This window comes from Adiantum capillus-veneris, chromosome 25 (assembly GCF_014529385.1).
Source record: "Adiantum capillus-veneris isolate H3 chromosome 25, ASM1452938v2, whole genome shotgun sequence".
In the NCBI taxonomy this organism is placed as follows: Eukaryota; Viridiplantae; Streptophyta; class Polypodiopsida; order Polypodiales; family Pteridaceae; genus Adiantum; species Adiantum capillus-veneris.
In genome coordinates this window covers 49,683,373-49,698,908 of record NC_140955.1, presented here as the reverse complement: position 1 = coordinate 49,698,908, position 15,536 = coordinate 49,683,373, and the positions used below count along the sequence as shown (strand labels likewise).

The 15,536-nt window shown below is 44.9% G+C and overlaps 2 protein-coding genes across 3 annotated transcripts in view; both read left to right on the top strand.

The window, feature by feature from the left end:
• EMB1895 (ARM repeat superfamily protein) overlaps window positions 1-15,536 on the top strand; it is a 54,633-nt gene that overhangs the window by 26,299 nt on the left and 12,798 nt on the right. The window lies entirely within an intron of this gene.
• LOC147424847 (uncharacterized) lies at window positions 9,089-10,723 on the top strand. The gene is made up of 4 exons (XM_086499749.1): window positions 9,089-9,287; window positions 9,409-9,427; window positions 9,496-9,570; window positions 9,660-10,723. The coding sequence occupies exons 1-4, from the start codon at window positions 9,232-9,234 to the stop codon at window positions 10,101-10,103; spliced, it is 594 nt and encodes a 197-aa protein (XP_086355875.1). The 5' UTR covers window positions 9,089-9,231; the 3' UTR covers window positions 10,104-10,723.

The following is a 15,536-nucleotide window of genomic DNA, read 5'->3' as shown; positions in this document are numbered from 1 at the left end:
CCCTCCCGCGAATGTTCCCGCTTTTCGTAAAAGCTTCATTGAACCCATCTTTATTCTTGTGCTTGCGTTCTTTCGCGTATTTTCTTACTCAGTTCGGATTTCCTTCTTAGCCTACGGGATGCCCCCTTACCGATGCACCCGTCACCCATCATGTGACGCATCAGGGGCACTCGTAACCGGGCCCTTTCCCCACCGAACTTACGGAAACTCCTTCGCGATGTTTACTGTCACCCATCAAGTGACACATCAGAGTTGTCCGTTCTTGATGGCAGTTCCTGTAGCTACAATCTTTTAACAGTTCCTAGTGCACACAATAAAATATCCTAAAAAAGAGATAAATCTTTAAAAATAAGAAAATAGTCCAATTAGCAACACTAGCTCTTCCGATTCGAGCGAAGAAGACAGAAAAGGCAAAAAGCGAAGTAAAAAGCATAAGGGCAAGAAAAAGGCAAAGAAGTCTAAATCTCGCCCAGTTTCAGACAGTTCTTCAGAGGACTCGTCTTTAGATAGTTCAGACTCCGACGACCGCAGATTCTATTCAAAGAAGAAATTTTTTTACAAAGCCAACCAATATGACTTTCTGGAAGATAAAAGCAAGAAAGTTCGAGAGTTCAAAGAAGGTTGACAGTCAGTTAAATTTAACACCTTTTCTGGTGTAGAGATGCTTCGAAGGCTTTGGCCTTCATACAACAGTTTGACATAGCTTTCTCTGGAGGGTGTTACATAGAGCACTCCAAGATTCGGAGGGCTACTTCCTATTTCAGAGGGAATGCTCAAACTTGGTGGTCCACGCTTTTATTGAACAGGAAAGCGCCAGTTAAATGGCTGAAATTTAAAAGGCTTTTATTTCTTCTTGGCTGACTCGAGAGTACGAACGCGACATACGAACTGCTTGGAACCATCTGCGGATGACCAAGAAGGATACTCTGGATGCATATTGCGAGAGATTCTGGAACTCTTTTCTACCCGCCTCTTCATTTAAGAAAATCTCGTTCAGAGAGAAGATTGAGCGGCTTACCTTGGGTCTTCCTACAGAGATCCGAGATCACTGCTTAGAACAAAAGTCAGATTCCATTCAGGAATGGATGAGTCATGCGAAACGGGGTTTTGCCATTCACTCTGGCAGTTTGACCTACCCCACGTATGAAATCATGACACAAAGGAATGAACAGACTTCGAACAATGAAAGTAGAAAGAAGAAGAGTAACCCAGAAAAGAAAGAAAAGGATGCATGACCGAAGCTTACACTTTCACAGAGAGCTCTTTACATCAAAGAGGGGAAGTGCTTCGGATGCGGAGAAACTGGGCATATCCTCGCAAAGTGCCCTAAAAAGGCACAGAAAGAACAAAACGACAAGGACGACGAGAGGCTTGAGAGTTCGAGAGCAGCTGAGGAACGTGGAAGAAAAGGCAAGATGAAAACAGGCTTGGTTCCAAATTGCGTGGTACTGATTCCAGCACGATGGACGAGAGTACAGAACTTTGTCGAGCTTGGGGCAAAGTGAAAGACCAAGAAGCCCTGATCTTCTTTGATGGGGGAGCCAAGGCCAACTTCATTTCACTGGAATTGGCGGCGCGGCTCGAGATCACTCCCGATCGGACGGGACCATTTGCAGAGGTAGTTTTAGCGGCACCCGGCAGGGACGTAGCCATTACACCTGTCATTGGCAAACTTCGGTTGCATTGTCAAGGGTATTTAGGGCATGAGGACTTCTACATAATGCCTTTGGAACGTTGTGATGTTTTCTTGGGAATTCCCTGGTACCACAAGAACAACGCCGTGGTCGACTATTGGGCGAGGAAAGCGACTTTGACCACAGAGAAGGGCAGAACCATTGTACTCAATGTAAAACTTAAGGGCGAGTCTATCCCTTTTGTATCGGCTTCGGCCATCTCCAAATTAATGAAATCCAGTTTGTTTGTTTACTCGATCTTTTTGAAAGAGTTGAGTGATGAGGATAGGACAAATATATATGAACTTGATAAAGAATGCCAAGATTTTCTCCACTCTCATGCCGATTGCTTCTCAGAGGGCCTGCTAGGCGAGTTACCACTCGCTCGTTCTGAAGATCATACCATTGATCTGATACCTGGAAGCACACCACCGAACTGGGTGTGCCCTTGTTCCCTGCAACCAAAACACTTCCCTTCTTTGAGATAGTTAGCTCTTTCTCTAAGAGTCAATCGAGGTCGTGTATCTTTCTTTTCCTAGGGATCCTTTTTCTTGCTATTTTCATTATTCGAGGTCTGTCTGGTCCTCTGAGTCAAGATTTCATAAGTGGGTAGGTCAAATTCCCCGAATGTGTCAAGAACCGCCGTTTCGCATGACCCATTAGTTCTTGAATAGAGTCAAACTTTTGTTCAAGGTAGTAATCTTGGATCGCTGTAGGGAGTCTGCAACGAAACTGCTAAATCTGTTCTTTAAAGGTGACCTTCTTAAACGAAGAGGTCGGTAGAAAAGAATCCGAAAACCTCTTGCAATATGCATCCAAAGAACCTCCCTTGGTCATCGAAAGATGGTTTCAAGCGGTTCTTACATCTTGTTTGTACTCTTGGGTCAACCAAGAAGAAATAAAGAGCCGTTTGAATTTCAACCACTTGATTGAGGCTTCTTTCCGCAGAAGAAGAGTGGACCACCACGTTCGAGCATTTCCTTTAAAAAATGATGCAACCCTCCTGATCTTGGAGTGCTTTGCATAATGCCCTTCAGAGAAGGCTATGTCAAACTGCTGGATGGAGGCCAAAGCCCTCGAAGCATCTCGGAATCTAGAAAAGGATTAAAATTGTATTGATTGTCCACCCTCTTTAAATTCCTTTGCCTTCTTGCTCTTATCTTCAAGGAAGTCGTATTGGTTGGCTCTGTAAAAATGCTTCTTCTTTGCATAAAACATGTGGTCGTCGGAGTCTGAACTGTCAGAAGATGACTCCTCTGTAGAGCTATCAGAAATTGGTCGGAATCTGAGCTTCTTTGCCTTTTTCTTGTTCTTTCCAAAGCTTTGCTTTTTGCTTCGCTTCTTGCCCTTTCTGTCCTCCTCACTCGAGCCAGAAGAGCTAGAAGAACTGTTAGAAGAAGAACTGGATAGTCCTACAAAACACACACGCTTCTTCTGCTTTCTTGCAGATGCAAAAGAAGATTGACGGCCCAAGTAACCAGGGTAGTCAGTCCCCTTCTTGCGCTTCTTCAATTGCTTTTTGGATTTATTCTTCGTATCCAAAAGCTGACTGATCTGGGTTTGAACCATAGTTACCCGGAACGGGAACGGGGAACGGGGAACGGGAGGGTCCGGAACGATACGGGAACGGGGAGGAGGAGGGGGGGGGGGGGGGGGCGGAACGGTCGACTAATGTAAGGCTTGAATTACCTCCATTCAGCTTAGTCCTAAATAAATTCCTAAACCCCCCCAAAACTGCCCCCAAATCTGCCCTCAAACTGCACCAAATATGTTCTCCAAACAGCCCCAAGTCTGCCCCCAAAATCCTACTTTTTTGCCCTCGAATGCCTACTTTTGCTTGTTCCGCCCCGCGTTTTGCCGTTCCACCTCATGTTTCGGAACACCGTTCCCGTTACACCCAGTTCCGGAACGGCGTTCCATTCCCAACTCTGTTTCGGGAACTGGACTCGTTCGGAACGCAGTTTCGGAATGTTTGGGCTGTGTTCCACCCGTTCCCTGTTACACTGGGACTCTGAACCACTTCTTGAAGTTCTTCTGTAAACATCCTTGGAGTAGGAGGTTTCTTGATGGCCGGTTTGATTGGTGGTTCGGTGGCTTTCTGCCACTGAGTATGCACTTCAGCCATCGACTGTTGGGTCAAAAATTTTGCAAACTGGGGATCTTTAGCAAATTGAAGCATTTGCTTTGTGCACTTGTCAACCTGTTGTCGACGTTGCATCTCCAAAAGTTCATACTGTGTAGGCCGAGGTGGCCCATACTCGTCTTCTGCTAAATCTCTTGAATTTATTGTATCGCCTCCTTCCGCCTCAGCGGGTTCAGAAGAGGTCGATTGATTCTTTTCGGAATCCATAGGTGTCGCGACAAAAGGATCGGATTTCCCTGTAGAAGAGAATCGATCGTGCTCTGATACCAGTGTGACTAACTTGGACACCCCAAGTCAAGATTGTGTCGCGACACAGCAGAGATTCACTTCAAAACACTTCACAAATTTAACAGTCGACACGGCCCGGCGTAGTTCCGTGCCAAGAGAGATTGGCACCAAAGATTGGTGCCCCTTTCGGTATTACTTTTATATTAACCTTTGAGCAAAGTACAATGGCCCACAGGTGCTCACTCTCAGACTCTACATCCAAATGCTATGAGAAGTGAGCCCCCTTGGGTCACTAACAAAGATTACAAGGGTTGCTAAAAGCAGAGTGTCACGTGCACTTCTAACCCTATGTGCAAGTGGACAAGCTACCTCATGACAAGGGTTCAGTTAGCGTAGGAAGTGTTTTGGCTCCTTTGTGAGTCTGTTCACAAACTGTGCATGTCCAGAGTCCAGACACTTAGAGTAGTTGCATTTCCTCTAGTTGCACACAGTATGATCATCAAATTACAGTCAATACCCATCAGGAGCATTTTATAGTGCACAGAACCTATTTTCCCTATTTTTGGGGCGAGTGGGGGGAGAGTGTTGGTACATTGGCTTTATCTGACATAAGAAATAATTCTAAATGAATTATTGGATTTATAAGTGTGAGGATTTTCTCACTTGGAACACCAAGGAAAAATAATTCTAAATGAATTAGTGGAATTTTAATTGAGAGGGTTTTTCTCACTGGAGACCTCCGAGTATAGTGTATTCCTAGTGCGTCATTCAGAGTAATGACGAGAGCAGTGTGAAAGGGAATATCTGTAAGGCCATCAGGAAGGGGTGCTTTTGATGCATCACATCGGATGGGTGACAGGGAGCATCGGGGAGAAGTATCCGACCATCCGGGAACGGACATCTCTGATGTGCCATAGGATGGGTGACATAGAGCATCGCGAAGGAGATTCTAATGTAAGTTCAGTAGGAAAGGACTAGGTGATGGGTATTCCTGATGCGTCACAAGGTGGGTGATGAGTGCATCGGAAAGGGAATATCCATAGTCGGGAGGAAATTCCGAACTGTGTTGGTATTGTGCACAAGGAAAAGCAAGCACTTGAATGAAGATGGGTTCAGAGGAAACTTTGAGGAAAAACAGATGCTTTCTGAGAAAGCAGGATTGCTTTTCGGGAAAGCAGATGCTTTCTTGCGAGATGGTCTATGTTTGCATTGCAACTGTGCATGTGATTGCATCCAGGGACGCCTGGGAAGTGCTGTGAAAGCATTGCTTTTAACTTAGAAGGTTTTATTGAGTTTTTGGGCAGATTCAAACTATTTTTAAAATGTGTCAACCGCCCACTTAATAAGTGGGCAACCATCTGATAAATAAAGCAACAGATCAGCCAACGTTTTCTCTCTCTCTTTTTTTGGCGGAGCAGTGCACAAAGAAAAAAGAGAAAAAAAAACCTGAAAAGAACGGCCGCGATCTCTACGCGAGCAGCTATTCGTGCCCGTGGCTAGGAGCTATAAAAGCATCACATGCCCTCACTCAGAGGGGAGGATCAGTTTTTGCAAGAAGGAGATGCTACTGCAGAGTTCATCCGCAAAGAAGACGTTTGCCGGTGATGCCCATGACTGTCCCAAGTGTACCTGATGTCGCGAAGACCCAGTGCGCGAGTTCCCTCGCGAAGAAGTGCCTACGGAGCGTGTTTCCATCGTGACAAGCTGCTGTTTTTCTCTGTTTTCAGCCCATAAACGTCATAGACCGGGCTGATTTACGAGAAGGAACCCGAGAACACCCCTCTTTCGTGTGTAGGATTGGAAGAGAGGATTTTCTATGTAGAGATCTCTTCCGGGGAATTGCTTTTTGAGAACCGAGTTGCGTTTCGAGCGTCGAGACTTTGAAGGTAACGATTTTCATGTTATGATCTTTGAGTATTTGATTGCAGGTGTACTTCCTCTTCGTGAGGGAGTAGGAGCAAAGGAAGGCATGAGCCTCTGCAGGAGAAAAGCGCTCTGAGGAACTAGAGTCAGATCAGCCCAAGGGTTTCGTACCCGAGTTTGGGAAGTAGATCCACAGATCGGAGAGAGGTAGTCTCTCAAGTTGTGATCCAGAAGTTGGGATTCCCAAGTAAGGACTTCGTGTCCGGGAAAACAGAGTTGTTCTGCGGGAAGAGGACTCTAAAAACAGAGTTGGAAAAGAGAGTTGCAGGGAAGTCATGCCCTGAGCTTGGAAGGTGAGATCCTGAGGCGAAAACCTTGGTTCTCAAGGATTTGGAATAAGGAACGGAAGTTCCTTGGAATAGGGTTTTGTCTCAGGAATCGAAAGCTGAGGCTTTTGGGAACCATCAAGTCTTATTCTAGAACGAACGTGGTAATACGTTCGGTTCAAGTGCTTGTATAGACTTTTCCTCAGTAACAAAGATACTATTAAGGGGGGGGTGGGGCAGTACTGTGTCGATCTTCTCACTCTCTATCTCTCTCTTGATCTATTTCTCTCTATATCCGCTGGCTTCAATAATAAGTGATAAATCCTATTTATCCGAATGTATTTTATATTGTTATGCGCTCCCGTTTGTGACAGTGGTATCAGAGCATGGTCTCCTCTCTTTCTCTGTAAAGGAGAACGGCTCTGGGAAGATACGGGAAGAAGCCATGACAAGCCAAGAGAGAAGTAAGCTGGCGGAAACCTAAGTCCTACAGGAAAAGCTCGCTGAGTTGGAATTTTTTTCTCTCTCTGCAAGAAGTCGACACAAGACTTTGGATTCTCTGAGAAGGCGACAAGGGCATGATGCTCAAGAACCTAGAGAATCCAAGGAGTGGAATGCTCAAGATCCTTCAGAATCCAGAAAATATCCATGAACATCAATCGAGAACCATAGCCAATAAATATTGTGGGAAGGATATGAAGGTCTTTAGACCTCAGAACACTCCGATCAAGTTTCATACTTTTGACCATAGTAGAATCTGTACGTACGTACGGTACCTTTCCGTACGGTACAACCATACGGTACGGTACAGTACGGCATAAAAAAAAATTTTGGGCGTTTTTTGCTCGGACAAATTCCGCTAGGGAGCGCTTCCAGTTAGGCTTATTAGTGTGAAGGGGGAAGCCTTAGGCTTTTTTAATCGACCACTGTAGCAAAAGAGTCTCTGTTCTGTTACAGAGAAGTCTGCAGAGCAGTGCACAGAGTCCTGCAGAGCCGAGCTACGCGCGTGAAAAGGTACTGCTTCTGCCACCATGCACTCCGTACTCTTCTCTCGCACTCCGTACTTCTCATGTGCGTGCACTCTTTTGCATTTGCAATGTGCAGGATTCATTATGCTGCGTAAAACCAACCCCAACTGGTCGCTCCACACCAATGTTTTGAGGATCATCACGACCACTTCTCAGCAAGGTTCTGGTACACGCTTATGGCAATGCAAGTATTGTGGGGACCAATACACCAGCACTATTACGCGAGTCAAAAAGCACTTGACAGGCATCGGGTGCACTGATCAGATTGGTGCATGTGAGAAAATACCACCACCTTTGAGGGAGCAGCTTATTCAAGAGTATTTTCCTGTTGGTGCTCCTGCTTTGAGAGGTGCTCCCAGCACACAGGATGCTTTACATGATGCTTTTGTTGGAGAGCTGGAGTCTTTAGGTGCGGAGACAGAGGTTGGAGGAGGTTCGGCCTCCATGCAACCCCCTACTTCCAGGAAGAGAGCACGTGTTGGTGGTGAAGGTGAGGATTCCTTGCCACGTGAAAAAGGTACATCTGAAACATCAACGCAGACCACTTTGCGTAGTCGCATCTCTTCTCAGGCTTGGGTGAAAGAGCGTCAGAGGGTGGCAGAGATGGAGATATGTGGCACTCTTATTGAGTGCAACATATCTTTCAATGTTTTGCGCGCAGATCAGTGGAAAAGAATGGTAAAAGCCATTGCACAGGTGGGGCCTACTGAGACACGGACAGGTCTTGATTACACAAAGATGCGCACCACTATGTTAGATGAACAAAAGGCCTTAATTGACAAGGCGCTTACGCCTGTGAAAGCTAGATGGAAGGAGTTTGGATGCACCATTATCTCAGATAGTTGGGCAGACATACGCAGACGACACATAATCAATATTCTTGTGTCTTCTGCTTTGGGCACCTATTTCTTGCGTGCTGTGGATGCAGGAAAACTAGGGGAAAAGATCACGGCTGAGTTTATTTTTGGTCACATCAAAACAGCCATAGAGGAGGTTGGCAAGGAGAATGTTGTGCAGGTGGTGACAGATAATGCAGCTAATTGCAAGGCAATGGGATTTATGGTGGAGCAACATTTTCCTGGCATAGTGTGGACTCCATGTGCTGCACATTGTTTGGATTTGCTCATGGAGGATATTGGCAAACTTTCATGGGTGCAGCCCATAGTTGCAGATGTAGTCAAGGTCACCACATTCTTTCGCAAGAAACATCAGGCTCTTGCTATCTTCCGCAGCCACAGCACTTTGGATATGGTTCGAACTTCAAAAACCAGGTTTGCCTACATTTACTTGGTTTTACAGAGGCTCTACAAACTTAGAGATCCACTACTACAGACAGTGGTGGATCCAAAATGGCGAGGCATGTCAAGATCGCAGGATGAATCTACAAAATACTTGCAGAGGCGGATCCTTGATGAGAGCTTTTGGCAGGAAGTGCACGCTCTTTCAGTGGCACTCAAGCTAGTCTACGTCCTCCTTCGATTGACGGATATGGAGGGATCGACCTTGGGACTAGTCTATCATCTGTTTATGCAGATGAAAGACCACGTTTCCAAATGCGATCTGTTGACTATTGATTGGTAAGGGTTCCTCATGTTCTAATGGTTGTAACTTGTCTATTTTAACCATCAAGTCTAAGTTATAACAGTTAACTTGTATTGACAAGTTGTTTTGATATTTCAGCCGATCAGATTTATTGGGATGTGTTGAGAGCCGCTGGACTTTCATGAGCCGTCCCATACATGCGATGGCTGCCATGCTTCATCCTCTCTACAGGTCGCCAGAGCTATGGAGTGATACCTTGCTTAGCACAAAACAATCAGAGTATGTTGGGCTCATGTTTTCAGAGGATGATCAGCTTGGGATAGACAAGGAATTCACCAACTACATGAATGGCATTGGCGCTTCTTTCACGAGAGCAGTTTCTTTGAGGAAGGAAGCCACAAAGTATCCTTTGACGTGGTGGCACTCGTATGGGAGAGTTGGTCTTCCCAACCTCTCACGCATTGCTCTTCGTATCCTTTCCCAGGTTAGGAAACTGCCATCCATGATTACATTGTATATATCATTTTAAACTTCTTCATCTTTATATTACTTGACACTTGTCACTCTCTTGCTGATGATTGCGCTCTTGCTTGATCACTGAGCAGGATTGCTCGGCTGGAGCATGTGAGCGCAATTGGAGTGCTTACTCTCTCATACACACGAAGATTCGAAATCGCCTTAGCACTTCTCAGTTGGAGAAGTTGGTGTATTGCAGAGCCAACATGAGGCTCGTGCGGAGTTACCATTCTTTGGGGCAACCCAAACAAGTAATTACCTTGATGTTGGCCACTGTAAACTCAACCTGCAAGCATATGCCATAAATAAGTCAGTTTAACTTTATTTTACTCTTCAACAGGTTGATGCGACAGAGCTGAAAATGGTAGATGATCCTAGACCAGAGGAGGTGGACCGACAGATTAGAGACGAGCAGGAGCAGATTCTCAGAGAGCTGCATAGAGAGCTCGAGAGCGTGGATCGTCGTGTGACTAGATCACGTGCACGAGCTCTTAGCCTTCCTCTACGCACGGTGGGAGGAGATCCAGACACTGTGAGACGAGAGAGTATTCGCAGGGGGAAGCTTCCTATTCGCTCCATTCGCAGGCGAGCGAATGAAGCTGTCCGGCTCATCCATGCAGAGATTGCTGATATGCCTGAGGAGGCTTGTGGTGCAGAGGTGCTTGTACCAGAGTTGACATATGCTGAGCCTGACCCTGAGTTTGATGAGGAGGGCAATGTCCTTGATGATGGGGGCTTGCTCTCTACCGACGATTCATCTTCCGCATCTGACACAGACTTTTGAGGCCGCACGTCTTAGTGCACACTGGTGACTTCATGCTTTGGAGGACAGGCTGCAGCAGACTTTTATTGTTATTATGGCATTGTAGTATTTTACAGTACTTTGTTTTGGATCTTGATTCAGTTTGTATGGTATATGCCCACTTCTGGCTAATGCCATGGACATGATGTTTGAACTTTGTAGTTGTTATTTGGTCTTATGATTTATGGTCATTGGTTTTCTCATTGAGTATTGAATTTTGAGTCATTAAGTTTTTTGATCAATATGTTCATTTTAAGCATTGCATTGTTAATGAGGCTGAATTTTGAAAGGTCTGTGAACTTAAATTTAGTGTAATTGTCTTTTTTTACAAATGGTACGTACCTATCACGTACCTAAAGGTTGGTTCAGTACGGAAGTACCTTCCGTACGTACCTAAACCGTACCGTACACTACGTACCTTTCCACCTTGCTTTTGACATAAGGGAAGATGTTCCGAAAGCTACCGCTTTCATTCGACAGTTTGAAGTTGCCTTTGCAAACAGCAATTTCTGAGAAGCGTCGAAGGTGAGGCATGTGACCAAACACCTCAAGGGGATTGCAAGTATTTGGTGGTATACCAAAGCTTTGCAAGGAACTTACAACAAGTCTTGGATTCAATTCCAGAGTGAATTTTTCGACAAATTTTTTTTCCCTCTACGCTTTGAGGAAGGCATCCAAGAAGATTGGGATCGGTTTGCCCAATAGGAACACGAGTGAGTCAAAGCAAGTAGTGGTTCACTCTTGCCAAGGTAGCGCCACTCTTGATCCTCTCTGAGGAAAGAAAGATGAAGAAATTTAACGAAGGACTTTTGCTCGAATTTTGTAAACACAGATACTTTGTAGCAAATGGTGGAGTCAGCAATAAAAGCTGAAAGTGTACACTTCAGTGTGCATAGAATACAATCCCCGCAGTGGGACGAGAACCATTGAACACAGAAACAACGAATTTTTTGTTACCTCTCCTCCAAGGAAACATTGCTATCCGGAGAAAGTTTGGAGTAAGGGAGTTCAATCTAACTCCTGAGTTTTTGACCCTCAAACTTTAAGTGAGAGGACAGGTCTTTGATCAAAGTTAAATCTTTGAGGAACTCATAAAATGCGTATTGCTTTTATGCACGAGGTATGCATGTGTCTAACCAGGACAATCACTCTCGAGTATTTATGAGAGTAGGATCAATTTGAAACATTGTTTTTTGAGATGAATTGGTTTGCTCAACTAGCCAGAAAGTCAACTATTGATCTGGTATCCGGTAGCTCTCAAACAAATTACCTGCTATTGCGAGTAGGACGGCATAAAGGAAGGAATCATTCCCCGATTTCAAGCAAGAAAAGCTTTCACTAAGCTTGAGTACCTTATGAACCAACACTCCTTACGCGGGAAGATATGGTAGTGCTTTTTGTACAAGTGAATGAACACTCTCTTTATGAGTAAAGGAGCAAGAGACTGCTACGGCTTGTGCTCGAGGAATCCAAGGATTGAAATCCTAGCTTATTTGATGAGCGGGTTTTGCTCTAAGAACGAGCCTAGGAATCGTTAGGTTGAGCGTCTACTCTAAGGATCTTACGAAGGGAAGGAAATTTCCCAGGTTCACCGAAACTCTAACACTAACTTAAGAATTATGTACACCTTTGGGTACATGGATAACACGCGAAGATGCAGACCTATGCCAAGGTGGGTCATCTACCAGTCGAATTTTTATTTGCTGAAGGGAATGAGATGAACCAACTTCCTTTTCAGGAACTAGACGGGAGTTTGTTATACTCTCTTAGCGCCTTTTTGCGTGCAAGGATATTCCGACACGAGAATCTCTATTTGAGATGTGTTCGGTAGAAGGAATTTGAGTTTCTCTATGGAGAAAAGGTTTTTTGATGGTCGTTGATTATTTAGTACGCTATGTGCTTTTACCGTTTTAAAATGGTAAGAATAATCTTAACCACATATGGGAGAACATCCCTGAGAATCAAAGAGGGTTCGCTCTATTGTGAACCGGGTTTGAACGTACGTTCAGAGAATGGTATGGCTAGAGTTTTATCAACCTGAGATTTTGCAAGTCGTCATTGATGCTTGCAAGGTGAATCATTTTTTTATGATTTTGCAAGGAAGAGACGCTAATGGGCGTCGGGAAAACATTGCTGGTGGTAATAACTTGTAGGAGAAAGATTGGAAAGGAGTGCCACCATGCACAAGGGATCTTCGGACCAGAACCCCAAAGCAACGGCCCAGAAAAAGAACCTTCTTTAAGGCGATCGAAGCCTCTATTTGTGAAAGAAAGACATTGAGATTAATGCTCTTTGACTGGGCATTCCCTATATGGGAGGACACAAGAGGTATAATACCCTCTGGACTAACAGCGCAGGATTATGCGCAAGGATAGATACCTAGATTGATTTCTAGGAGGATTTTCTCGGGATTGAGAAGGTGGAATTGAGTTAATGGATTCTCGGATGAGGAAACTTCCGATCTGTTGGAAAGACGCGAATGACGAGTTCTTACATGGCTCATCAGTTTGATGATTGGTGAAGGATATCCTTGAGGTACTAGAGGAAGGATATGAACCGGTAGGTAAGCATTGAATTATTGAATTTCTGTTTAATTTAACTTTTAATTTCTCTTTTGAGAGCAAGATTTTGAATTTTTCCGGTTTCTCCCCGGGCAGTGCAGTTGGACCTCTACAGTTGAGGACAACTGTTTATAAGTGAGAAGGATGTTGCTAAATTGGCTTTATCTGACATAAGAAATAATTCTAAATGAATTATTGGATTTATAAGTGAAAGGATTTTCTCGCTTGAAACACCAAGGAAAAATGATTCTAAATGAATTAGTGGAATTTAAGTGAGAGGGTTTCTCTCATTGGAGACCTCCGAGTACAGTGTATTCCTAGTGCGTCATTCAGAGTAGTGACGAGAGCACTGTGAAAGGGAATATTTGTAAGGCCACCAAGAAGGGGTACTTTTGATGCGTCACATCGGATGGGTCACAAGGAGCATCGTGAAGAAGTATCCGACCATCCAGGAACGGACATCTTTGATGCGTCATAGGATGGGTGACATAGAGCATCACGAAGGAGATTGTACCGTAAGTTCGGTAGGAAAGGACTAGGTGATGGGTATTCCTGATGCGTCACAAGGTGGGTGATGAGTGCATCGGAAAGGGAATATCCATAGTCAGGATGAAATTCCGAACTGTGTTGGTATTGTGCACAAGGAAAAGCAAGCACTTGAATGAAGATGGGTTCAGAGGAAACTTTGAGGAAAAACAGATGCTTTCTAAGAAAGCGGGATTGCTTTTCGGGAAAGCAGATGCTTTCTTGCGAGATGGTCTATGTTTGCGTTGCAACTGTGCATGTGATTGCATCCAAGGACGCCTGGGAAGTGCTGTGAAAGCATTGTTTTTAACTTACAAGGTTTTATTGAGTTTTTGGGCAGATTCAGACTATTTTTAAAATATGTCGGTCTCCCACTTAATAAGTGGGCAACCATCTGATAATTAAGGCAACAGATCAACCAGTGTTTTCTCTCTCTCTTTTTTTGGCGGAGCAGCGCACAAAAAGAAAAAAAGAAAAGAAAAAAAACCCGAAAAAAACGGCTGCGATCTCTACGCCAGCAGCTATTCGTGCCCGTGGCTAGGAGCTATAAAAGCATCACATGCCCTCACTCAAAGGGGAGGACCAGTTTTTGCAAGAAGGAGATGCTGCTGCAGAGTTCATCCGCAAAAAAGACGTTTGCCGGTGATGCCCATGACTGTCCCAAGTGTACCCGGTGATGCCCATGACTGTCCCAAGTGTACCCGATGTCGCCAAGACCCAGTGCGCGAGTTCCCTCGCGAAGAAGTGCTGACGGAGCGTGTTTCCATCGCGACAAGCTGCTGTTTTTCTCTGTTTTCAGCCCATAAACGTCATAGACGGGGCTGATTTACGAGAAGGAACCCGAGAACACACCTCTTTTGTGTGTTGGATTGGAAGAGAGGATTTTCTATGTAGAGATCTCTTCCGGGGAATTGCTTTTCGAGAACCAAGTTGCGTTTCGAGCGTCGAGACTTTGAAGGTAACGATTTTCATGTTATGATCTCTGAGTATTTGATTGCAGGTGTACTTCCTCTTCGTGAGGGAGTAGGAGCAAAGGAAGACATGAGCCTCTGCAGGAGAAAAGAGCTCTGAGGAACTAGAGTCAGATTAGCCCAAGGGTTTCGTACCTGAGTTTGGGAAGTAGATTCACGGATCGGAGAGAGGTAGTCTCTCAAGTTGTGATTCGGAAGTTGGGATTCCCAAGTAAGGACTTCGTGTCCGGGAAAGCAGAGTTGTTCTGCGGGAAGAGGACTCTAAAAACAGAGTTGGAAAAGAGAGTTGCAGGGATGTCATGCCTTGAGTATGGAAGGTGAGATCCAGAGGCGAGAACCTTGGTTCTCAAGGATTTGGAATAAGGAACGGAAGTTCCTTGGAATAGGGTTTTGCCCTAGGAATCGGAAGCTGAGGCTTCCAGGAACCATCAAGTCTTATTCTAGAACGAACGTGGTGATACGTTCATTTTAGAATAAGACTTCTCTATATTTCTCTCTCTCTCTCTCTCTCTCTATTTCTCTCTATATCGTCCGGCTTCAGTAATAAGTGATAAGTCCTATTTATCCGAATGTATTTTATATTGTTATGTGCTCCCGTTTGTGATAGGCTCCCGTTTATGACAAGGAGCGCGAGGGGGGTAGGGGTGTTGAGAGGGGTGGAGCGCGAGGGGACAGTGCAGCGCGCAGAGAGAGAGAGAGAGAGAGAGAGAGAGAGAGAGAGAGAGAGAGAGAGAGAGAGAGAGAGAGAGAGAGAGAGAGAGAGAGAGAGAGAGAGAGAGAGAGAGAGAGAGAGAGAGAGAGAGAGAGAGAGATATGAAATGATATAATAACGTCTTCAAAAGGCCAAAATGACCTATGAGACCATCAGATACAAAGTGGTGAATCTAATACAATGTCTGAAGTACAAGTACAAAAAGTACTGAATGTAAAATGTGAAAATGAAGTGTGAAATGTGAAATGTGAAATGTAGAATAGGCCCTCAATGACACTCTGGGTGTCGTGGTAGAATGCCTCTGATCCTTTGCTGGAGTCTCCGTCGATGGAGTGTGCTCCTGTGTCTCGGTCATGGTCGTCTCGATCTCCCGAGCTCACTCGCCGTGTCAATGAGGGTGCCTCTAGTATGAATGTCAGTACAACTCTGTGCTGGTGGTTGGTCTTCTGGCTCCCTCAATCCAAAGAAATGTGTGATCTGTCTCTGTGACTGTCGTACTCCATGTCTCCTCAGTAGACTATCTCTATGTCGATGTAGCTCAAGTAGATATAAGCCAAGGCATCTCTGATCCTGATACCTCATGACTCTATCTAGGGGTCCAAAACCCTCCCTGAATAAGCAATGGAAGCGCCCTCGTATCTCATAA

What these genes read in the sequence shown, in the direction of transcription:
- LOC147424847 (XM_086499749.1), top strand. Translation starts at nt 9,232, where the DNA reads ATGGGAGAGTTGGTCTTCCCAACCTCTCACGCATTGCTCTTCGTATCC. An exon ending in CTTTGGGGCAACCCAAACAA is followed by an intron (nt 9,571 to 9,659) that starts GTAATTACCTTG and finishes ACTCTTCAACAG; the next exon opens with GTTGATGCGACAGAGCTGAA.